Source organism: Fomitiporia mediterranea (assembly GCF_000271605.1).
Source record: "Fomitiporia mediterranea MF3/22 unplaced genomic scaffold FOMMEscaffold_8, whole genome shotgun sequence".
NCBI lineage: Eukaryota > Fungi > Basidiomycota > Agaricomycetes > Hymenochaetales > Hymenochaetaceae > Fomitiporia > Fomitiporia mediterranea.
Window position 1 is genome coordinate 1,526,846 of NW_006760393.1, and position 15,897 is coordinate 1,542,742.

The following is a 15,897-nucleotide window of genomic DNA, read 5'->3' on the forward strand; positions in this document are numbered from 1 at the left end:
AATACCAAATTGGCAAATTTGATGGATTGTAAGGAGATGGGATGCCATTGACTGAACTTGAAATATGTAACACGAAAGTAGACGCATTAACTCGCTCAGCATTACAAACTCTCTATAAATAGGATCGTGCATAACGTGCAAAGGACCAAGAGACATCCACACCTTCACGCCAAGCTGTGGGCTTTCAGTGCATAATCAATCTTCGAGCCATCCGCTGTCGCCTCTGCCTCTGCCTCTGCTTCGCCTTCCAGGCCAGCGGACTTTTTGTCTTCCTCGCATTTCACGCAGGCACAGGCAAACTTCCACCCTTGCGTGAGTTCGGAGCGACGTCGGGTGAATGCCTCAACGGGTGTTTCTTCAGAACGTTGCGAAACGTCGACATAGGCCATTGTTAGCTCTTCCCCTTCTTCGATGTCTCGTTCTGCAAGGAGGTGAAGTTCGGAGGTACCCTCGCTGAATACAGGACGAACGGAAGGTGCGCAGGAATGGCCAATCTGATATGTACTTACTGTCAATATCTCGACATCTCGATAAACGCTAACGGTAACGGCAACAAACTCACATAGGAAGAAACAAGGTATAGTCCGCTGCCAATTTGTTTCGAGACGCCAGCTGCAATCCTTGTCCGTTCGAGTTCGGATGTGGTCGGCTATCCATACATTAGCATTCCCCAGTCTCTCTCCCGAAGTAACACCACACCTTATCATCTCTACCCTCGCCGAAGTAAATACCAATCGCATTATACGCAACCTTCCCACGGAACATAGCATGCCTCTCATCCGAGTGCACGTCCTCCAGGAAAGGTAGCGTCGCCAGCAAAAGCTCCCTCAATGTCTTGTACTCGTCGTCCGGTAGAGTTACGTCGATATACCGCAACCGCTCGATGTGGTCGTAAACAGTATACTGTTCACTTATACTGAACTCAGGTAACTGCTCCTTCATGTGTGCTGCTTGCGGCAACGCCTTAGCCAGCTCCGCGACAATCTGTATAGCGACAAGCCTCGCAACAAGGAGAAGCCCCGAGGTACCCTTCTGACGACAGAACTCGGCAAGTGCATCCTGAGTCTTCGGACGCTCTGCTACAGATTGTTGAGGCAGATCCGCTGCTACCTCGGCCGGGAGGGGGCTCTTGTCGCTGAATAACATATCTTGCGATTGTGTGCCACTCTGGGTCTGACACTTCTCTGAACAGTAAATTGAACCTAGACGATCTGACTCGGGTTTGATAGCAGCATCGCTTTCAACCTCGCGCAAACAATGGCCACAGTGTCTTCCACTTGCCACCAAGTCGGGGTCCAACGAAGCTACGATGGGTGTTTCCTGAGAAGCTCGTGAGGTAAGTCCAATGTATAGAATAAGATTAATCTGACCTTATAGATAACATCTCCAGCTTTGAAACTCTTAGAAGCCACGAGCAGGTGGCTGCGTGCCTGACCACCTTTATTTTGATCCAAATCGATCTTTTTGACGGAAACCTGCATCGTTTGTGGTGGGAATTGTTTATAATAACCTGAAGAAAGACATTCAACAAACGATGCTCTTCACTCGATTCTTCCCTCATACCTTGAATGCGAAGGAAAACCTAATTGAGTTGAGAGTGGGGAACATGCAAAATATTCTATTAGATCTCATCCATGTACGATTATAATGCGCACGCCGGGGGGGGGGGTGGGGTGGGGGGTAGTTAGAAGTGGTATGTAGAGGGCAGTGTACGACAACAAATGCTACAACCAAAGGCCACAGTAGCTTTAGGCCGAAGGAACAGAACTGCTAGGATCCGTAACCTTGTCCCACTCCTGAGATGAAGCCTCGGACGGCGGACCTTTAGACTTTGGACTTGAAGTCTCGTCGGTGTTAATCCCAGTGTTCATACCACTCCCACCCGCTGGTGAAAATATACTCACATCCAAGTTATACAATTCCATGACAATCTGTGGAAAAATTATTAATACTGTCTCAGTGAGAGTGAAGTGAATACATACTGAAAGGCAACCTTCCGGTACAGTCTTTTGATAAATGACGATAAGTTCCATTGGTGAGGGATACACCCGTAAGGCTTGATAGAAAAATACGGCAGCATCCAAATAATTTTGTGGGCCTGTCACGGATAGAGTTAGAAGAGTGTCGGAGCACAGTTAGAAACCACATACCTTGTTCAGCCAGTTTTTCACCCGTTCCAACTGCGTTCATGAAGAACATATGTTTTTCTTCCGGGTTCGTTGGTAAAGTTTCTTCGTTGACCTTCTCGTGAAGAGCCAAAAGGATTTCGCGTGGAATGCTAATCGAGCTTGTAGCCTTTTCCTTCTGATTATTTTCTGCGACGGCCTTGTCTACCTTTTTCTTTTGGGTGCCTGAAGAGGGCGTTTAAGACACTGATCGGACACAAGAATGAGGTACGAGGGACACGTACGAATTTTTCTTCGGAAGGTAGGGTCATTACGGCGCTTGTAGTCGAAGTAGGCTGCGTATGCGACGAAACCGCCGAGGATGGTGATACCAGTGATTGTAAGGATGGACGACGTGGATGGCCTGCTCATTTTGACACGACGACACCAGTAGAAGGGAGTGGTGGTCGGTGGATAGAGAGAGATCTGTTTTCCGGCGCCGTGACCATATAAGGCGCCGGAACTCTATTACGTACGTCATGGATGTCGATCGGCTTACCGCCAATCCCATTTCCCGGTGTCCGTGTGCGTGTGTTTATGGAAGGGATAGTGGTTGAACTGGTTCACTACTTGAGCAATCCTGGCCATCCTCTTCAAGTTATCAAGAAACTTGAGAGTTCTAGCGTTTCGCTCTCTGACCATCATGTCCAGCATGAAGAATATTCCTCCAGTCGTATTCTATGGATACGAGGCATCTCCTGCCAGTTAGCTGCTTCTACTATTAAATGTTCTAGCACTCGTACTCTCTTACACGTTACATTGTCAGGCGCGAAACTGGAAAATGTGCTCGCACTCAAGTGTATTCCACATTATCGCGTTGAGGTACGTGTCTAGCGATTTTCAGCATATTCGACACTGAGGTCCAAGGAATGCAGGTCGCCATGACTCTCCCTCGCCCGGAGATAACTGACACTCTAGGTATACATCTAGTACTTTCCCGGTTATTGATTCTCTGACTTACATATTTCTCACTTTCTCCTGATTATCAGGCATTGCATACCGGCGCATTCCCATACTATCCATAGGGAACGACGTCTACTGCGACACAAGTCTGATCATACCAGCCTTAGAGCGTCGCTTTCCTCCAAGCCTGGGATTCCCCACCCTGTTTCCCCAGAGGAAAGATGGCGCAAAGGCAGACACAGGAATGATAAAGGCCTTCGCCGCATTCTATGCGGACCGACCTCTGTTCACACTTGGATCAAATGCGCTTCCGTACAATAAGTTCCCACCAGAAATGATTGCTGACAGGAGCAAGGTGAGCTCTCCACATAAGTTAAGTTACAGTTACTGATATATTCTGAGGTAGTTTAATGGTGCACCTATGGATGTTGAAAAAGCGGTTGCGAGACAACCGGTTGTTAGAAGCCTGCTTGGATCGCATGCTGTACGCACTCGACTAACATAATCTGAACCAGAACTCAGAGTGATTCGATATAGACTCTTCTTGAAGAGCAGCTTTCCGACGGCCGTGAATGGGTCTTCGACACCGTTTCTGTAGGATGCGGCGACTTAGCACTTTATTGTGTATACGGATGGATCGTACGCTTCAGAGGCATGAAAGAAGTATTTAATGACAAGAAATTCCCCAAGACCTTCGCAGTGAGCCAATCCACTCCATGGCAATCTGCTTCTGGCTTCGTTCTAAATGTATGGCATATGTCTTTAGTGGCTAGGTAGGATGGTCGAGTTCGAAAAGACAAGACGCGCCTCAATTGCCCACGCCATAACCAAAATTGACGGAGCAGCTGCTAGCAAGATTATCGCCGACAACATTAATACCCACTTCCTCGAGGTCGACTTCGACGACGATGAAGGACGCTTGCTTGGCTTAAAGCTTGGTGACAAAGTCCAGGTCATTCCTGATGATAACGGTTTGTATAGAGCCCTAAGTACCGAAACCCTGTACTTGCTAACTCACCTCTTCCTTTCCTGTCTTTCAGCCAGGAACTATCCAACTATCGGGAAACTCATAGGTCTCACACGCGAAGAAATCGTGCTTCAACTCAGTGGCACGGGAGTCCCCTCATTACGTTGCCACTTCCCTCGCCTCAATTTCTCAGTCAATCCAGCGACTGGGGCTACGAGCAAGCTGTGAGCGAGCGAAGAACTATCATGATTTCCCTGGTTGGAGGAAAAAGGGATAGCTTTCAGACTGTCTTTGGGTCATTCAATGTTCATTATTCTCATACTTTGTATATTATCTATGCAGTACTTTGAGTGATCATTCCTACTCCTTGATATCTATCTATTCACACAAAAAGCAAAAAAAGTAAAATCAATATGAATATGAATATCAACATCAATTGCACATATCTACAACGATACAATAATAACCAATATACTAATGAGGGGAATGGCACAAGCCACGTACAATAATAATTAATAGTCAGTGATACCAACGTTCAATGATCAATGGTCAACGACATAAGAAACATTCCAACACCATGAGTACGAAAGCATGATAAACATGACAAAAAAGTGTGATGGATACATTGACAAGAGAAAAGGCATGTAGGAAACTGCTGAAGGATACACACACATCCGTTGTATGATAGGGACGGGGAGGGGGGGACTTCAGAACTTCGAAATCGGAAGGTTGAACAACAACAGCACTAATCAATAAATGCATTTAATAAATAATGAGAGTAGTGTAACAATAGGAAGGTGAGAAGGTATGGAAAAAAAAGGGGGGGATGGGGACAGTTTAGGAGGAAGTGGAAGAGAAAGGGAAACCCTCAATCAGCCAAACTGCGCCAGAACCCCTCAGGCGGAACTCTATTCCTCAATTTGATAATCTCCAAAGCATGCTGTCGACTCCTACTCGCCGAAACCTGATCTACTTCGTCGTCGTCGTGGCCAACATCAACATTATCCGGACTCGCATTCTCATCTCCGTCTTCCTCGTCGACGAAATCAAGTACACCAGGATCCAAAGAACGCTTTTTGTTCCGTTCGGCATAGACCTGTTTGCGAATGGCTGCTGCGGATCTCTTCTCCACCTGATCAGTTTGTCCTTCACCCTCTTCTGCAACTGATGGCAGAGGAGGTACAAGCGCGCCTGGTCGATCTGTCAAGGACGTCTTGGGTTTGAGAGATGGTGCACTGCCGGGTAGGTGCTGGGCCATGGGAATGGGGAGAGAGCCGACCATATCTGACTGTTTGTAATAGCGCCAGTCCGTAACTGTGAAATCCAGTTAGTCAATTGAAAACAGTCTACGTCAATTGGGTGTACTAACGTTCAGAGTCTTTACCATTCGTAACCGGAGGATCCAGTGTAGACTCATCTTGTTCATCTTCCTCAGCGATCGTGGAATCTTGCGACGACTGTAAGCCATTACGATCAAAGATCTTCCAAGCATCACTCCCCGGTCTCCATAAACCACGATGACTCGGAGAATCAGCAGCAACGCGCTTCAAAAGATCCCTCTGTTCTGGAGAAAGAACTTCCTGCGACAGTCGTCTTTCCGAGGCCTGACGATTAATATCCCTCGCTCTACTTGAGTCTGCTCCTCTTTGCATTCGCGGCGAGGTCAATCGTGGATGTGTTTGCGTCTCCCCAGTCTGCGAACGTATAGGCGGACGGATGCTTGAAGGTGCGGGTAAAGATGATGGTCGAAGAGCAGCGAATGATTGTGGTAACCCGGCGTCTTTCAAGTCATGCTGTCGCCTGTTTGGTCTTTGGGATCGATCCGGAACCTCGCGGAAGGTGATATCAGCCGGTAATTCTTTTTGGATATCTTCTCCATTGGAGGTCTGTTCTGTTCGCTCAGCCGTTCCAAATTCTACGCCATCCATATCAAATAACAAATCTGTCCGATGCCGTGAGTTAATAAAAGATTGGCAAGCATAAATGTCACCACAAATACATACCCTCTTCACCATCGGGGGTACGTCCTTGCTCTGACTCGGCAGTAATGTTGCGTTTGATGGTCACGACATTAGGTTCGACGTTGAACGTAACCTTTCTTCGTCCGTCCTTCTTCCTAGGACTGTCTCGTTTGTCATCAATACCAAGTGACTCCTGACCTTTCGATTTATCAGTGGAAGGTCGAGTCGTCACTGCATTATTGCCAGAAGTCGCGGTGGACTTATTCGAGTCGCGACCCTCCTTCTCGTCTTTCGGTGTTTTATTCTCCTTGTCCTTTTCAGCTTTCTCCCTTGCCTTACGACGTGCAGCTTCCTGTTCTTCAATCACATACCACCTATGTGTGGCAGCAATGTCATTTGAGGCGTCCATATTTCGCTTAAGGGAACGCGATAACTCGGCGATAGAACCAGTCCCTGAGCCAGTAGAGCTGCTTGAAGAGGACGGATTAGAGGTATAAGGAGGAGGCGAAGGTGTAAGCAGGCGTTGGGCTGGAACAGTTGTACTAGTTTGCCTGATATTCGACTCCTGCTGAGCACGAGGATGGTGGAACGAACTCGTCGCCAACGAAGCCGATAAAGCGGACTGCCGCGCGTTAGACGAAGTGACAGCACGAGGAGCATGGTACGACGACGGAACGAAGTTGCGAACGACGGGAGATCCTACCCCACTTAACGAAGGTTGGACGCGTCGAGGGCTCATACTTCGTCTCCTCGATTGTAAAGCCGAGAGAAGACTCGCATCTCTCTCTTGTTCCGCCTTCTTCAAAGCCTCTTTTACGATTTTCCATAAATGCTCAAGCTGAGTTTTCAGCTTCGTCTCGTGCTCTTCTAAAGCTGCCAATTGCTGCTTCGCGAAGTCTTCGATTCGTTTCTCCGTGTCTCTGCGAGCGTCATTGGAAGAAGCGGTAGCAATAGAGGAAAGGTGTAAGAAGATAGGGTGAGATGGAGTGAAAGGAGGAGGAGGGAGGAAGGGTGGAAGGGACGGTAAGAACGCGTGCGAAGCAGGAATGCCTAGCCTGGTTGGTGGCAGGACTGGCGGAGGGGCTGTCGACAGCGTATGAGATTCGGAAGGTAGTGATAGCGAAAAGTATTGAGAATATGACGTCGAAGATGCTATCCGTCTAATCTCCTCTTCGGCCTACAATGATGAAAGCGATTAGAATCTTCATAAAAAAATTTTCTCCGATAGATTGAAAGATTATTTTGAAACAAGATCGCAACGAAGCTCGGGACGTTACGGATGGCAATGACGAGGTGGCTCGTTCAAGCTCCACAAAAGAAACAATTCAACGATTTGACAGATCACAGTCGATAGACAAAGCAAAATCTAATGGAAAAAGAAAGACTGAGCAAACTTACGATACATCCTCCTTTCCCGACATGGACGTCCACAAGCCCGCTCCTGCTCATCAGGGTATTCCGTTCAGCCCAGTCTTCAGTAGGTAGAACAGGACCTTGCTTCGCGTCTTCATCGGGAGGGACATCGGCCTTTACGCGATACGCTGGAGTGTCGCAGACCAGACAAGTCACGAGCGTCTGTTGCGAATGACCAGACGCCGAACTCGAATCTTGCGAGACAGCAAACCGCGTGCGCAGCGTAAGTTCATTATGCGACTTATAAAGAAAAAACCAAGACAGGTTGAGCAATAATGAGATTTTCAAAGGGACATAATGCGCTCACTATCTTAATGCCATCTTCGCCGACGTACAATGGCTGATATTCTGAGGAGGGGCTAGAGAGCGGCTCTTGCGAGTTCTTCCGGTTTTCACGACTCGCATATAGGCGGATGTTGAGGCAGCGGCAGGCAAACACCGGCCTGTCGTCGTCGACGGACATGATGACGCGGAAGGAGGAAAGAAACGAGGGAGAGAGCTTGTCGGAGCTCCGGGAGATGTGTATGCATCCCAGTCAAGTCACAAACGCTTCTACGTAATTACGTAAACAGGTGTAATTTAACACTCGCTCGGGCCGCAGCACCGCATCCGGCTTTGGCTTTGATCAACGGACGGAGAATGTTTATTTGGCAGAATTATACAATGCTCAAATACATTTCTGAACCACCACCATTCTATGAATCCCTCGGTGCAGAAGAATAAATGAAGCCATCTACTTGTCCTTCTTCGCGTCCGCGCTGCCTTCCGCATGGTCAACATCGTTGACTAGCACTTGTCCATATTCGTTTACTCGCTTAGGATCTACCCGGTAGATCCAACGCTAAAGCGCTTGTTAGGCATAATCACTAGCCAAGGCAACAACGGCAAAATACCTGATATAGGAAAATTAAGAAAACGACATCATCCCGGAAACATGCCAATCGGTGTAAAATGGGCATCTTAATGCAGAAACTGCGAGATTGTCAGTTAACTAAAGGTCCTCTCAAGAAAGTGAGAGACGTACGCAAACAAATCGTCAATTACAGTCGAGAGTGTCTTGTAAGCCATTGCCTTCATCGGCATATGTGCTACACTCTGTAAACTCAATCAGTTTCGCTTCTTGCACATGAAACAAGTTACATGCCTTTAGCTTGTAGTTTATGATTAATTGTGGGACAAGTTGGGCCTATTAACTAGGTTAGAACGCGATATCCAGCGCAACGGAACAGCGACTTACGAATCCAAACATATATACGAAGCTTGTTAACGTCGAAATCACAAAGCTATACCATCCTCTATGAGTTTCGTATATCAGGGAATATACCGAGTAAATAGCCAGAGCAGGTATCGTGAAGTAGGAAACATATCGGAAGGCGAGCTTGTCGTACCTTAGCGTAGCAAAGATTAGCGCAAACGGGCACAGAACTCGTTGCTCAAGTACTTACTCCTGCGTTTTCTTCTCATCCTCGCTGAGCACGTGTTTGTCTCTGAATTCCACCTTGTAAGGTAGAATTGATCCTGGCGGCGCTCGAAGGAATCTGACGTCTACGGCTTTGGTGATCTTAAATCTGCCGTGAGCGACCGTTATTCACGAAGAAATGAGAGTTATATTGACCTTCCATGCTTCAATTAGCATCCCCACGCCCTGTCCCATCAAAATCATCCAGCTGGTGTTGTCATTGTTATCCACGAGGTACAACAGGATGACCAGCTGCACGAATACGTTTGTAATAATCTGCAGGAAATGTCAGGTAGGAGTCAACATCCAATAAGGATCCGCGAGGCACGGAAAGACGCACAGTCCTAAAGGCCGCAAAGAGATTAGCTATTCTGTAGAAAATATAATGCAGTGCCACTTACCTAACAGATACACCCACCAACTCTTTTCTCTTTCGCCAATGCGAAACATCCGACTTGAAGGCAAGCATCTCGAACCTAAAGCAGAAAGGTCATTATTAACGATGAACGCATGCTCTTCCAAATCGACTCACACCGAGTGCAACACAGTAACGGCCGCCGTGAGCATGAGGAAATACGGGTTGGTTTCGACCAACATCCGCTTAATTTCGTCGAATTCCGCCATCGATGCGCTACCTTGCTGCTTCGCGGCCTCGTTGAACCCAGCCCCCAGACTCGCGAAAAGCTGAAATTTGAAATACGATATCGGCTGTAATTCAATCTGCAATGGCACCCGCGATGTAGTTTCATTAATTTCAAAGTTCTGGGAACGCAACTGCCAGAAATCGTTAGGGAAGATGATAGGCCTGTAGAACATCTTAGTTCCGGTCGCGTCCCGCAAATTTGGCACGACGTGAATGTCTATGCGAGGGTTAACACCCAAGGAAAAATTCATGTTCATGGAAATACTTACGTTCGGCGATAGGTGGTGGAATTTGAGCGTATGGCACTACAGCGGAATCGGAGACCAACGCGAGGGTGAGATTCTACATTTACAGGGTCAGAGAAGACCCGTTGAAAAAAAAGAGTTTACTCACGTTGTGCCAATGGGACACAATAACGTCAGGCTGATCCTGTGGGGCTTATTTAGAATAAACCCAGATTCAAAACGAGCCATAATACTCGCATCTTCCTCCTTCGCTTCTTCGCCCTCTCGACCTCCTTTCAGAAGGGACTTCTCTTTCCGAACTTTAATCCTTGGGAGATAACGAGTGAGGACTGTCGCGAAATATCAGACGGGCGTGACCGGACCACGGAAAGTACAACTGCTTACGCTTCCTAACATGATGAATCGCATTCGGATTGAAAGCAGAATTAGACGGATCCGGGCTGGCACCATCCCTGACAAGGAATATATCTGCCCACAAAGAGCCATTGTGTTGCACCGACTACAACCTAATCAGAGAGTTTCCAAATGATCCTATCACAAATCTAACTTACCAAAGGCAACGGCACATCCAAGTCTACAAGACGCTTATCTTCCCATTTGCCATATGTTATATTTTCCCAGACGAAATGAGGTAACCCCTCATCTTCCGACTCTTTCCAATTCTTAGTCCATTGGGCAGAGAATACGTCACCAGTCGGCGAAGTTGAAAGATACACGTGCATGCTTAAGTCCAATCCAAGTGGCCATGCTGGAGCGAGCTGTTGCGGAGGCAATTGAAAGGGGTCGCTTTCACCAAGCTTTACATTTACACTGGACGGGGCAGAAGGATCGTGCACTGAAGGTGTAGGCGGCCCAGCAGGCTGCTGCGGCTTCGAAGCGAAGAATTTCGTTACTATAACATTTGTCAGACGGAAGTATTTTCATGTTGTGAGGCACGTATTATTAGGGTAGGAAACACATACTAGCTTGAGATATAACCCAGAAGATGAGTATCCGCTATAAAAATATAGATCGAGAATAATGTATGGCTGAGCATCCGCTGGCGGCACAATCTGTCGAGGAATGCCGCTCACCTGGGCTATCCCGAAAAACTGTTGGAATCGAGATTCTTCCTGCTGCGCACGACCGCCTGGTGGCGGCGGAGCCGCAGGTGCTGGTTGCACCGCGCTTTGGTCAGACATGGCAGAGTAGACAGGATGTCGGTCGGAGGAAGAAATTGCGCGACGAAGAGTGATCAACGCTAATTTCGGTGCATTTTGTTCCTGACACGTGCTTGTTGCGTCGAATGAGGGGCTTAAGACCTTTGATTTTCCGCACCCGGACCCTGAATCCCACGGCCCATTTAGGGATGACCCTGAATGGCCACTTACTTAATATCTGTGTGGCAGTTCTCAGACTAAGAAGTTAGGAGGGGGGTTTGGGGGGGCTCTGCCCCCCCAATTAGGTTTTGGCTAAACTGGGTTGTTAGGTTTAGGTATTAGGTTGGGATTTGGTTAGGATTAGGGAGGGGAACATGTATTTTCATTAAAAGGACTTCATTTTGACTTAGTGAAATTCAAGTCGAATTGTGAGTGGCCAATTCAAGCTAACCAAATTAGGGCCGTGGAACTCAGGGTCCGGGTGCGGAAAAGACGCGACTGGGGCTTAACGGAATATGTTGTCACAGAGATGCTCACAAATGTCACATTCTCACAAACCATCTGTTTCATCAGTTCATCGCACATGTATATATACACGCAGATTTCTCGAGTCTCGGTTAAGGGAAGCAACAGCGCGACAAGGCGAACTTTGGGCGCTCATCAGACTGAATTCCCCCGTCTCGGGCTTCATGGGGACTTGAATTTCCTGTCACCTGTGCGCTTGAGGGTAAAGTCTCCTGTCTGTGTGAAGTTTGGCTGTGTCTTAGATCATGTTGTTACGTTACGGTCACGGCGATCACGATTTACACAGCATTGGTATTATTTGGACTCGGAGGCAGATGGAATAAATAATGTAGTGACATGAATGAATGCGAAAAACTGTGGACATGCGATGTGTATATGCTTCCATGCAAAAGATGTCTGTTTCATGCTGAAGCGGATTTAAAGGAACAGACGTCCGCTTAAATACCAGCTGAGCACGGCCTGAGATTCTTAGTTCCTCATCAATCGGTAAAGACACAGCACGCTGACATAAGCTACACCGCGTTGCTACTGGACCAGCGACAAAAAGGCAGCCAGGAACTTCAATCATCACCTCACCTACCCTCCGCCAGCACAATACCCCTTTCTCCATCCCATCCACAACGCGGGACGACTTCAACTCAAGCTAGACTTACGAAAATATAATGTCCAACCCCCGCCGCCCGCCGTTGTCCACTCACTCCTCGTTTTCTGAGCAAGGTCGCGACCCCTTTAGCGACGGACAACCTCGCATTCAGTTTGTAGAACCACCCGTCCCCCAGCGCGGAGTAACCCAGCCATTCCAGAGCACGGCATCGCTTCCGCATGAATTTGGAGGCAATGGTGGCTACGATGACGACGAAGAAGAAAAGGTGCCTCTGACGGGTGATCAAGGCTTTGTTGGTGGTCTTTATCCGCCTGGGTAAGTCCCTATTCGGCTACACCCACTAAGCGAGCGGTTTTCCTGCCTGAAAACGAGCATAAAACCGAAGTGACTTGTTTTTTCATGAACACACAACTGATGCGCAATCTAGGCGCCAAATTGACCCCAATTCATTTGGCGATCCGTACGCACGCCCAGCATCTGTCATCTCGACCGAATCAAACAGCACGGATACCGCCTGGCGTCGTCGCCAGACAATCAAACGTGGTGTCACGCGCAAAGTCAAGCTTACGCAAGGTAATTTCATCGCCGAATACCTCGTGCCAACAGCCGTGCACAATGCCATTGAGCCCAAATGGAAAACTACAAACACTACGGAGTTCTCGTGAGTAATTAGTGTAATAATGATCGGCAAATGCAGAAATTAAAACTCATACATTTTTCTACCGCGAAAAATGTAGCCATATGCGCTACACGGCGGCTACATGCGATCCAGATGAGTTCACGGAGGCAAATGGTTACTCACTGCGTACAAAAATGTACAATCGATCAACGGATTTGTTGATTGCGATTACCTCTTACAATGAGGACAAGACGCTTTACGCACGTACTCTTCATGGTGTTATGTTAAACATTCGCGACATTTGCAAGACGAAGGCATCGAAGTACTGGCGCCGAACCGCTGAAGAGGGTGTACCAGGTTGGCAGAGGATCTGCGTCGCCCTAATTGTCGACGGCCTTGAGCCAATGGACAAGAGTGTTTTGGATGTCTTGGCGACCGTAGGTGTGTATCAAGATGGTGTCATGAAGAAGCAGATCGACGGAAAAGAGACCATTGGGCATATTTTTGAGGTTGGTTCCATTTCAAAATTGTCGCCTTGCAACTTGGCTCATGGCATTGGGCAGTACACTACGCAACTTTCAGTTGATCCTACGCCCCAACTTATCCTTCCGCACGGTGAAGACCCGAACAACCTTGTACCTGTACAGATCATCTTCGTCTTGAAGGCAAAGAACCAGAAGAAGATCAACTCCCACAGATGGCTGTTCCATGCTATTGGCAAAATACTCGAGGTCGGTTCTCATTAAACAAGAAAGTCCACTATTGACATTGTAATTGCCATTCAGCCGGAGATCTGTGTCCTCATCGATGCGGGAACAAAGCCCGGACACAAGTCGATCTACTATTTGTGGGAGGCCTTCTACAACGACCCTCACCTTGGTGGTGCATGTGGTGAAATTCATGCCATGATTAAGGGTGGGAAGAAGCTTTTGAATCCGCTCGTCGCTGCGCAAAACTTCGAATACAAGATGTCAAACATTCTTGACAAGCCGCTAGAGTCGTCCTTTGGATACGTGTCTGTGCTTCCTGGAGCGTTCTCCGCCTATCGCTATCGTGCGGTTCAGGGTCGTCCCTTGGAGCAGTATTTCCATGGTGATCACTCCCTGGCTGATCGCCTGGGTGCTAAGGGTATTCACGGCATGAATATATTCACAAAAAACATGTTCTTGGCCGAGGATCGAATTCTTTGCTTCGAACTCGTGGCCAAGGCAGCGCCCGATCGGTGGACATTGACATACGTGAAACCAAGTAAGGCTGAGACAGACGTGCCAGGTAAGCCAGGGAAATTTGCTTTTTCTGTACGCATGTTTTAATTGCTGCTATCTTTAGAATCTGCTCCGGAGTTGATTGGACAACGTCGGCGTTGGCTTAACGGTTCATTCGCGGCGTCAGTATATGCGCTCGTGCACTTCTTCAGGTTCTACAAATCCGGACACGGCATCATTCGCATGTTCTTCTTCCATATCCAGGCTGCAGTGAGTCTCATCTACATTTCATTGGGCTTCTCATTTTTGACCTGCGTCGTAGTACAACATTTTTTCACTGGTCTTTTCGTGGTTCGCTCTGGCCAACCTTTGGCTGACCTTCTCCATCATTATCGAACTCCTTCCCGACTTGCCTCAGGATCCTATCATCATCTTTGGCACGGCTGAAATCGTACGTACTAATATTTAGAGGCGAGCGGCAATACATCTAACCTCCCGCAAGACACATTGGGTCAATGCAGCGTTCAAATGGATTTATCTATCGTTCCTCGCTCTGCAATTCGTGCTTGCTTTGGGTAACAGACCTAAAGGTGAAAGAGGGCTCTATACACTCACACTATGGTATGTGATTTGAGTACAGGTTGGTGATAATCATACCTAATTTCGGTTGACTTAGGGTCTACGCTGTTCTGTCACTTTATCTCATGGTATGCGCGTTCTGGTTGACTGGCAATGCCTTTGCGGTATGTCGAGTATTAGATTTCTTCAATGGAAAATATCACTCACTTCACCGTATCGTAGAAAATCCCGAGTGAATTGAAGAGTAAGAGCGTCGGCGAGGTAGTCTTGAGTCTTATTAAACCACCGATTGGAGCGCTGGTGGCAGCAATGGTCTCAACTTTCGGAATTTACTTGTTCGCGTCCTTCCTATTCGTAAGTCTTTCCTCTCCAATGTCTTTTGGAGTTTTGTGTTTGACTTTCGCTGCAGCGGGACCCATGGCACATGTTCTCAAGTTTCCCTCAATACTTGCTGCTTGCACCCAGCTTCACGAACGTCCTCAACGTCTACGCCTTCTGCAACTTGCACGACGTGTCATGGGGTACGAAGGGATCTGATAAGGCAGAGGCACTCCCGTCTATGACGTCCAAGAAAGGCAAGGAAGAAGATGGTCCAGTCGTCGAAGATACGACCAGACTTCAGGAGGATGTCGATGCTGTCTTCAAGGAGACTGTCACCCGTGCTGTTACAAAGGTTGAAACGAAGGAAGTCGTCGAGAAGCCGACGATGGACGACCAGAACAAGACTTTCAGAACTCGTCTCGTCGCGGCCTGGATGCTTTCGAATGCCGGCCTGGCAGTCTCCATTGAGAATCTGAACGGTTTGTCCAGTGGCAATGAGCAGACGGATGAACAGAAGTTGCAGTCGAGACAGCAGACGTATTTCGCGATCATTCTGTACTCGACTTTCGGTCTTGCACTTGTGCGATTCATGGGCGTAAGTGATCTCTCATTTGACTTTTATTTTCCTGCTCAAACTAAATCTTTGTGATTTGTAGTGCCTGTTCTACTTCTTCAAGCGTAACCTGTTCAGGTGTTGCCGCAGGTCTTAATATGGACCGTTACTGGATTAGAGCAATGCAGGAACATTGTCCGCTGCGACATTCGCACACCATTTTACCCAAGCTCTATTGTAAATTGCTGATTTCAAATCGTGAAATCATACCCATCTCTGCATCGCATTTTACGGACTCATTAATGTCTCCCTCTGCCTCTCTCTTTCTCTCTGCGTCCCAAGTTTTCCCTTTTTTTGTTCATTGTTTACGAGTAAAGCTGACTGTCACAGGACAGTCAGCTGGTAGTTGAAGATGTTGGGCCAGAGCTTCAGTTGTTGCTCTACGGGTCGAAATGGACTTTTTGACTTTTTGGCTTTTTTTGCTTTGTTTGGATTGGCTTTTTCGATTTAAACAGAACGTTTGGCTGCTAGTACTCTCCTTGGATTGGTTAATATCGTATATATATTCGCGGACACTCGAGAAAATCGAATGCAAA

General features: G+C 47.6%; 5 protein-coding genes across 5 annotated transcripts; 2 read left to right on the plus strand and 3 right to left on the minus strand.

Annotated features, from left to right (window-relative positions):
• Nucleotides 1-56: 56 nt before the first annotated feature.
• On the minus strand, nt 57-2,569 carry FOMMEDRAFT_21580 (MAS20-domain-containing protein). The gene is made up of 9 exons (XM_007268357.1): nt 2,411-2,569; nt 2,151-2,351; nt 1,983-2,098; nt 1,905-1,931; nt 1,564-1,582; nt 1,371-1,510; nt 700-1,320; nt 563-649; nt 57-494 (listed from the first exon to the last, which is right to left on the minus strand). Exons 1-9 carry the CDS (start codon nt 2,535-2,537, stop codon nt 165-167), a joined length of 1,668 nt encoding a protein of 555 aa, XP_007268419.1. The 5' UTR covers nt 2,538-2,569; the 3' UTR covers nt 57-164.
• Nucleotides 2,570-2,817: 248 nt separating this feature from the next.
• Nucleotides 2,818-4,398, plus strand: FOMMEDRAFT_110715 (uncharacterized protein; the record flags this gene model as incomplete). The annotated part of the gene is made up of 8 exons (XM_007268358.1): nt 2,818-2,869; nt 2,932-2,987; nt 3,041-3,083; nt 3,155-3,423; nt 3,475-3,552; nt 3,606-3,767; nt 3,835-4,039; nt 4,109-4,398. 8 exons carry the CDS (start codon nt 2,818-2,820, stop codon nt 4,261-4,263), a joined length of 1,020 nt encoding a protein of 339 aa, XP_007268420.1. The 3' UTR covers nt 4,264-4,398.
• A 119-nt stretch (nt 4,399-4,517) lies between these two features.
• On the minus strand, nt 4,518-7,872 carry FOMMEDRAFT_169318 (uncharacterized protein; the record flags this gene model as incomplete). Its single annotated transcript, XM_007268359.1, has 5 exons — nt 4,518-5,349; nt 5,405-5,977; nt 6,039-7,173; nt 7,395-7,649; nt 7,717-7,872. The coding sequence occupies 5 exons, from the start codon at nt 7,870-7,872 to the stop codon at nt 4,904-4,906; spliced, it is 2,565 nt and encodes an 854-aa protein (XP_007268421.1). The 3' UTR covers nt 4,518-4,903.
• A 270-nt stretch (nt 7,873-8,142) lies between these two features.
• Nucleotides 8,143-10,478, minus strand: FOMMEDRAFT_135394 (cleft lip and palate transmembrane 1; the record flags this gene model as incomplete). Its single annotated transcript, XM_007268360.1, has 15 exons — nt 8,143-8,250; nt 8,303-8,381; nt 8,434-8,504; nt 8,554-8,595; nt 8,647-8,797; nt 8,855-8,970; nt 9,025-9,144; nt 9,209-9,212; nt 9,270-9,344; nt 9,401-9,728; nt 9,781-9,853; nt 9,905-9,948; nt 9,990-10,085; nt 10,141-10,255; nt 10,308-10,478. 15 exons carry the CDS (start codon nt 10,476-10,478, stop codon nt 8,143-8,145), a joined length of 1,593 nt encoding a protein of 530 aa, XP_007268422.1.
• Nucleotides 10,479-12,019: 1,541 nt separating this feature from the next.
• Nucleotides 12,020-15,872, plus strand: FOMMEDRAFT_110719 (chitin synthase). The gene is made up of 12 exons (XM_007268361.1): nt 12,020-12,339; nt 12,452-12,685; nt 12,762-13,152; nt 13,207-13,374; nt 13,429-13,915; nt 13,973-14,118; nt 14,171-14,299; nt 14,351-14,469; nt 14,525-14,591; nt 14,650-14,781; nt 14,837-15,343; nt 15,405-15,872. Exons 1-12 carry the CDS (start codon nt 12,083-12,085, stop codon nt 15,456-15,458), a joined length of 2,691 nt encoding a protein of 896 aa, XP_007268423.1. The 5' UTR covers nt 12,020-12,082; the 3' UTR covers nt 15,459-15,872.
• Nucleotides 15,873-15,897: the final 25 nt, after the last annotated feature.

What these genes read in the sequence shown, in the direction of transcription:
- FOMMEDRAFT_110719 (XM_007268361.1), top strand. Translation starts at nt 12,083, where the DNA reads ATGTCCAACCCCCGCCGCCCGCCGTTGTCCACTCACTCCTCGTTTTCT. An exon ending in TCTTTGGCACGGCTGAAATC is followed by an intron (nt 14,300 to 14,350) that starts GTACGTACTAAT and finishes ACCTCCCGCAAG; the next exon opens with ACACATTGGGTCAATGCAGC. An exon ending in CACTTGTGCGATTCATGGGC is followed by an intron (nt 15,344 to 15,404) that starts GTAAGTGATCTC and finishes TGTGATTTGTAG; the next exon opens with TGCCTGTTCTACTTCTTCAA.
- FOMMEDRAFT_21580 (XM_007268357.1), bottom strand. Translation starts at nt 2,537, where the DNA reads ATGAGCAGGCCATCCACGTCGTCCATCCTTACAATCACTGGTATCACC. An exon ending in TACCTTCCGAAGAAAAATTC is followed by an intron (nt 2,352 to 2,410) that starts GTACGTGTCCCT and finishes CGCCCTCTTCAG; the next exon opens with GCACCCAAAAGAAAAAGGTA. An exon ending in TGAAAAACTGGCTGAACAAG is followed by an intron (nt 2,099 to 2,150) that starts GTATGTGGTTTC and finishes TATCCGTGACAG; the next exon opens with GCCCACAAAATTATTTGGAT.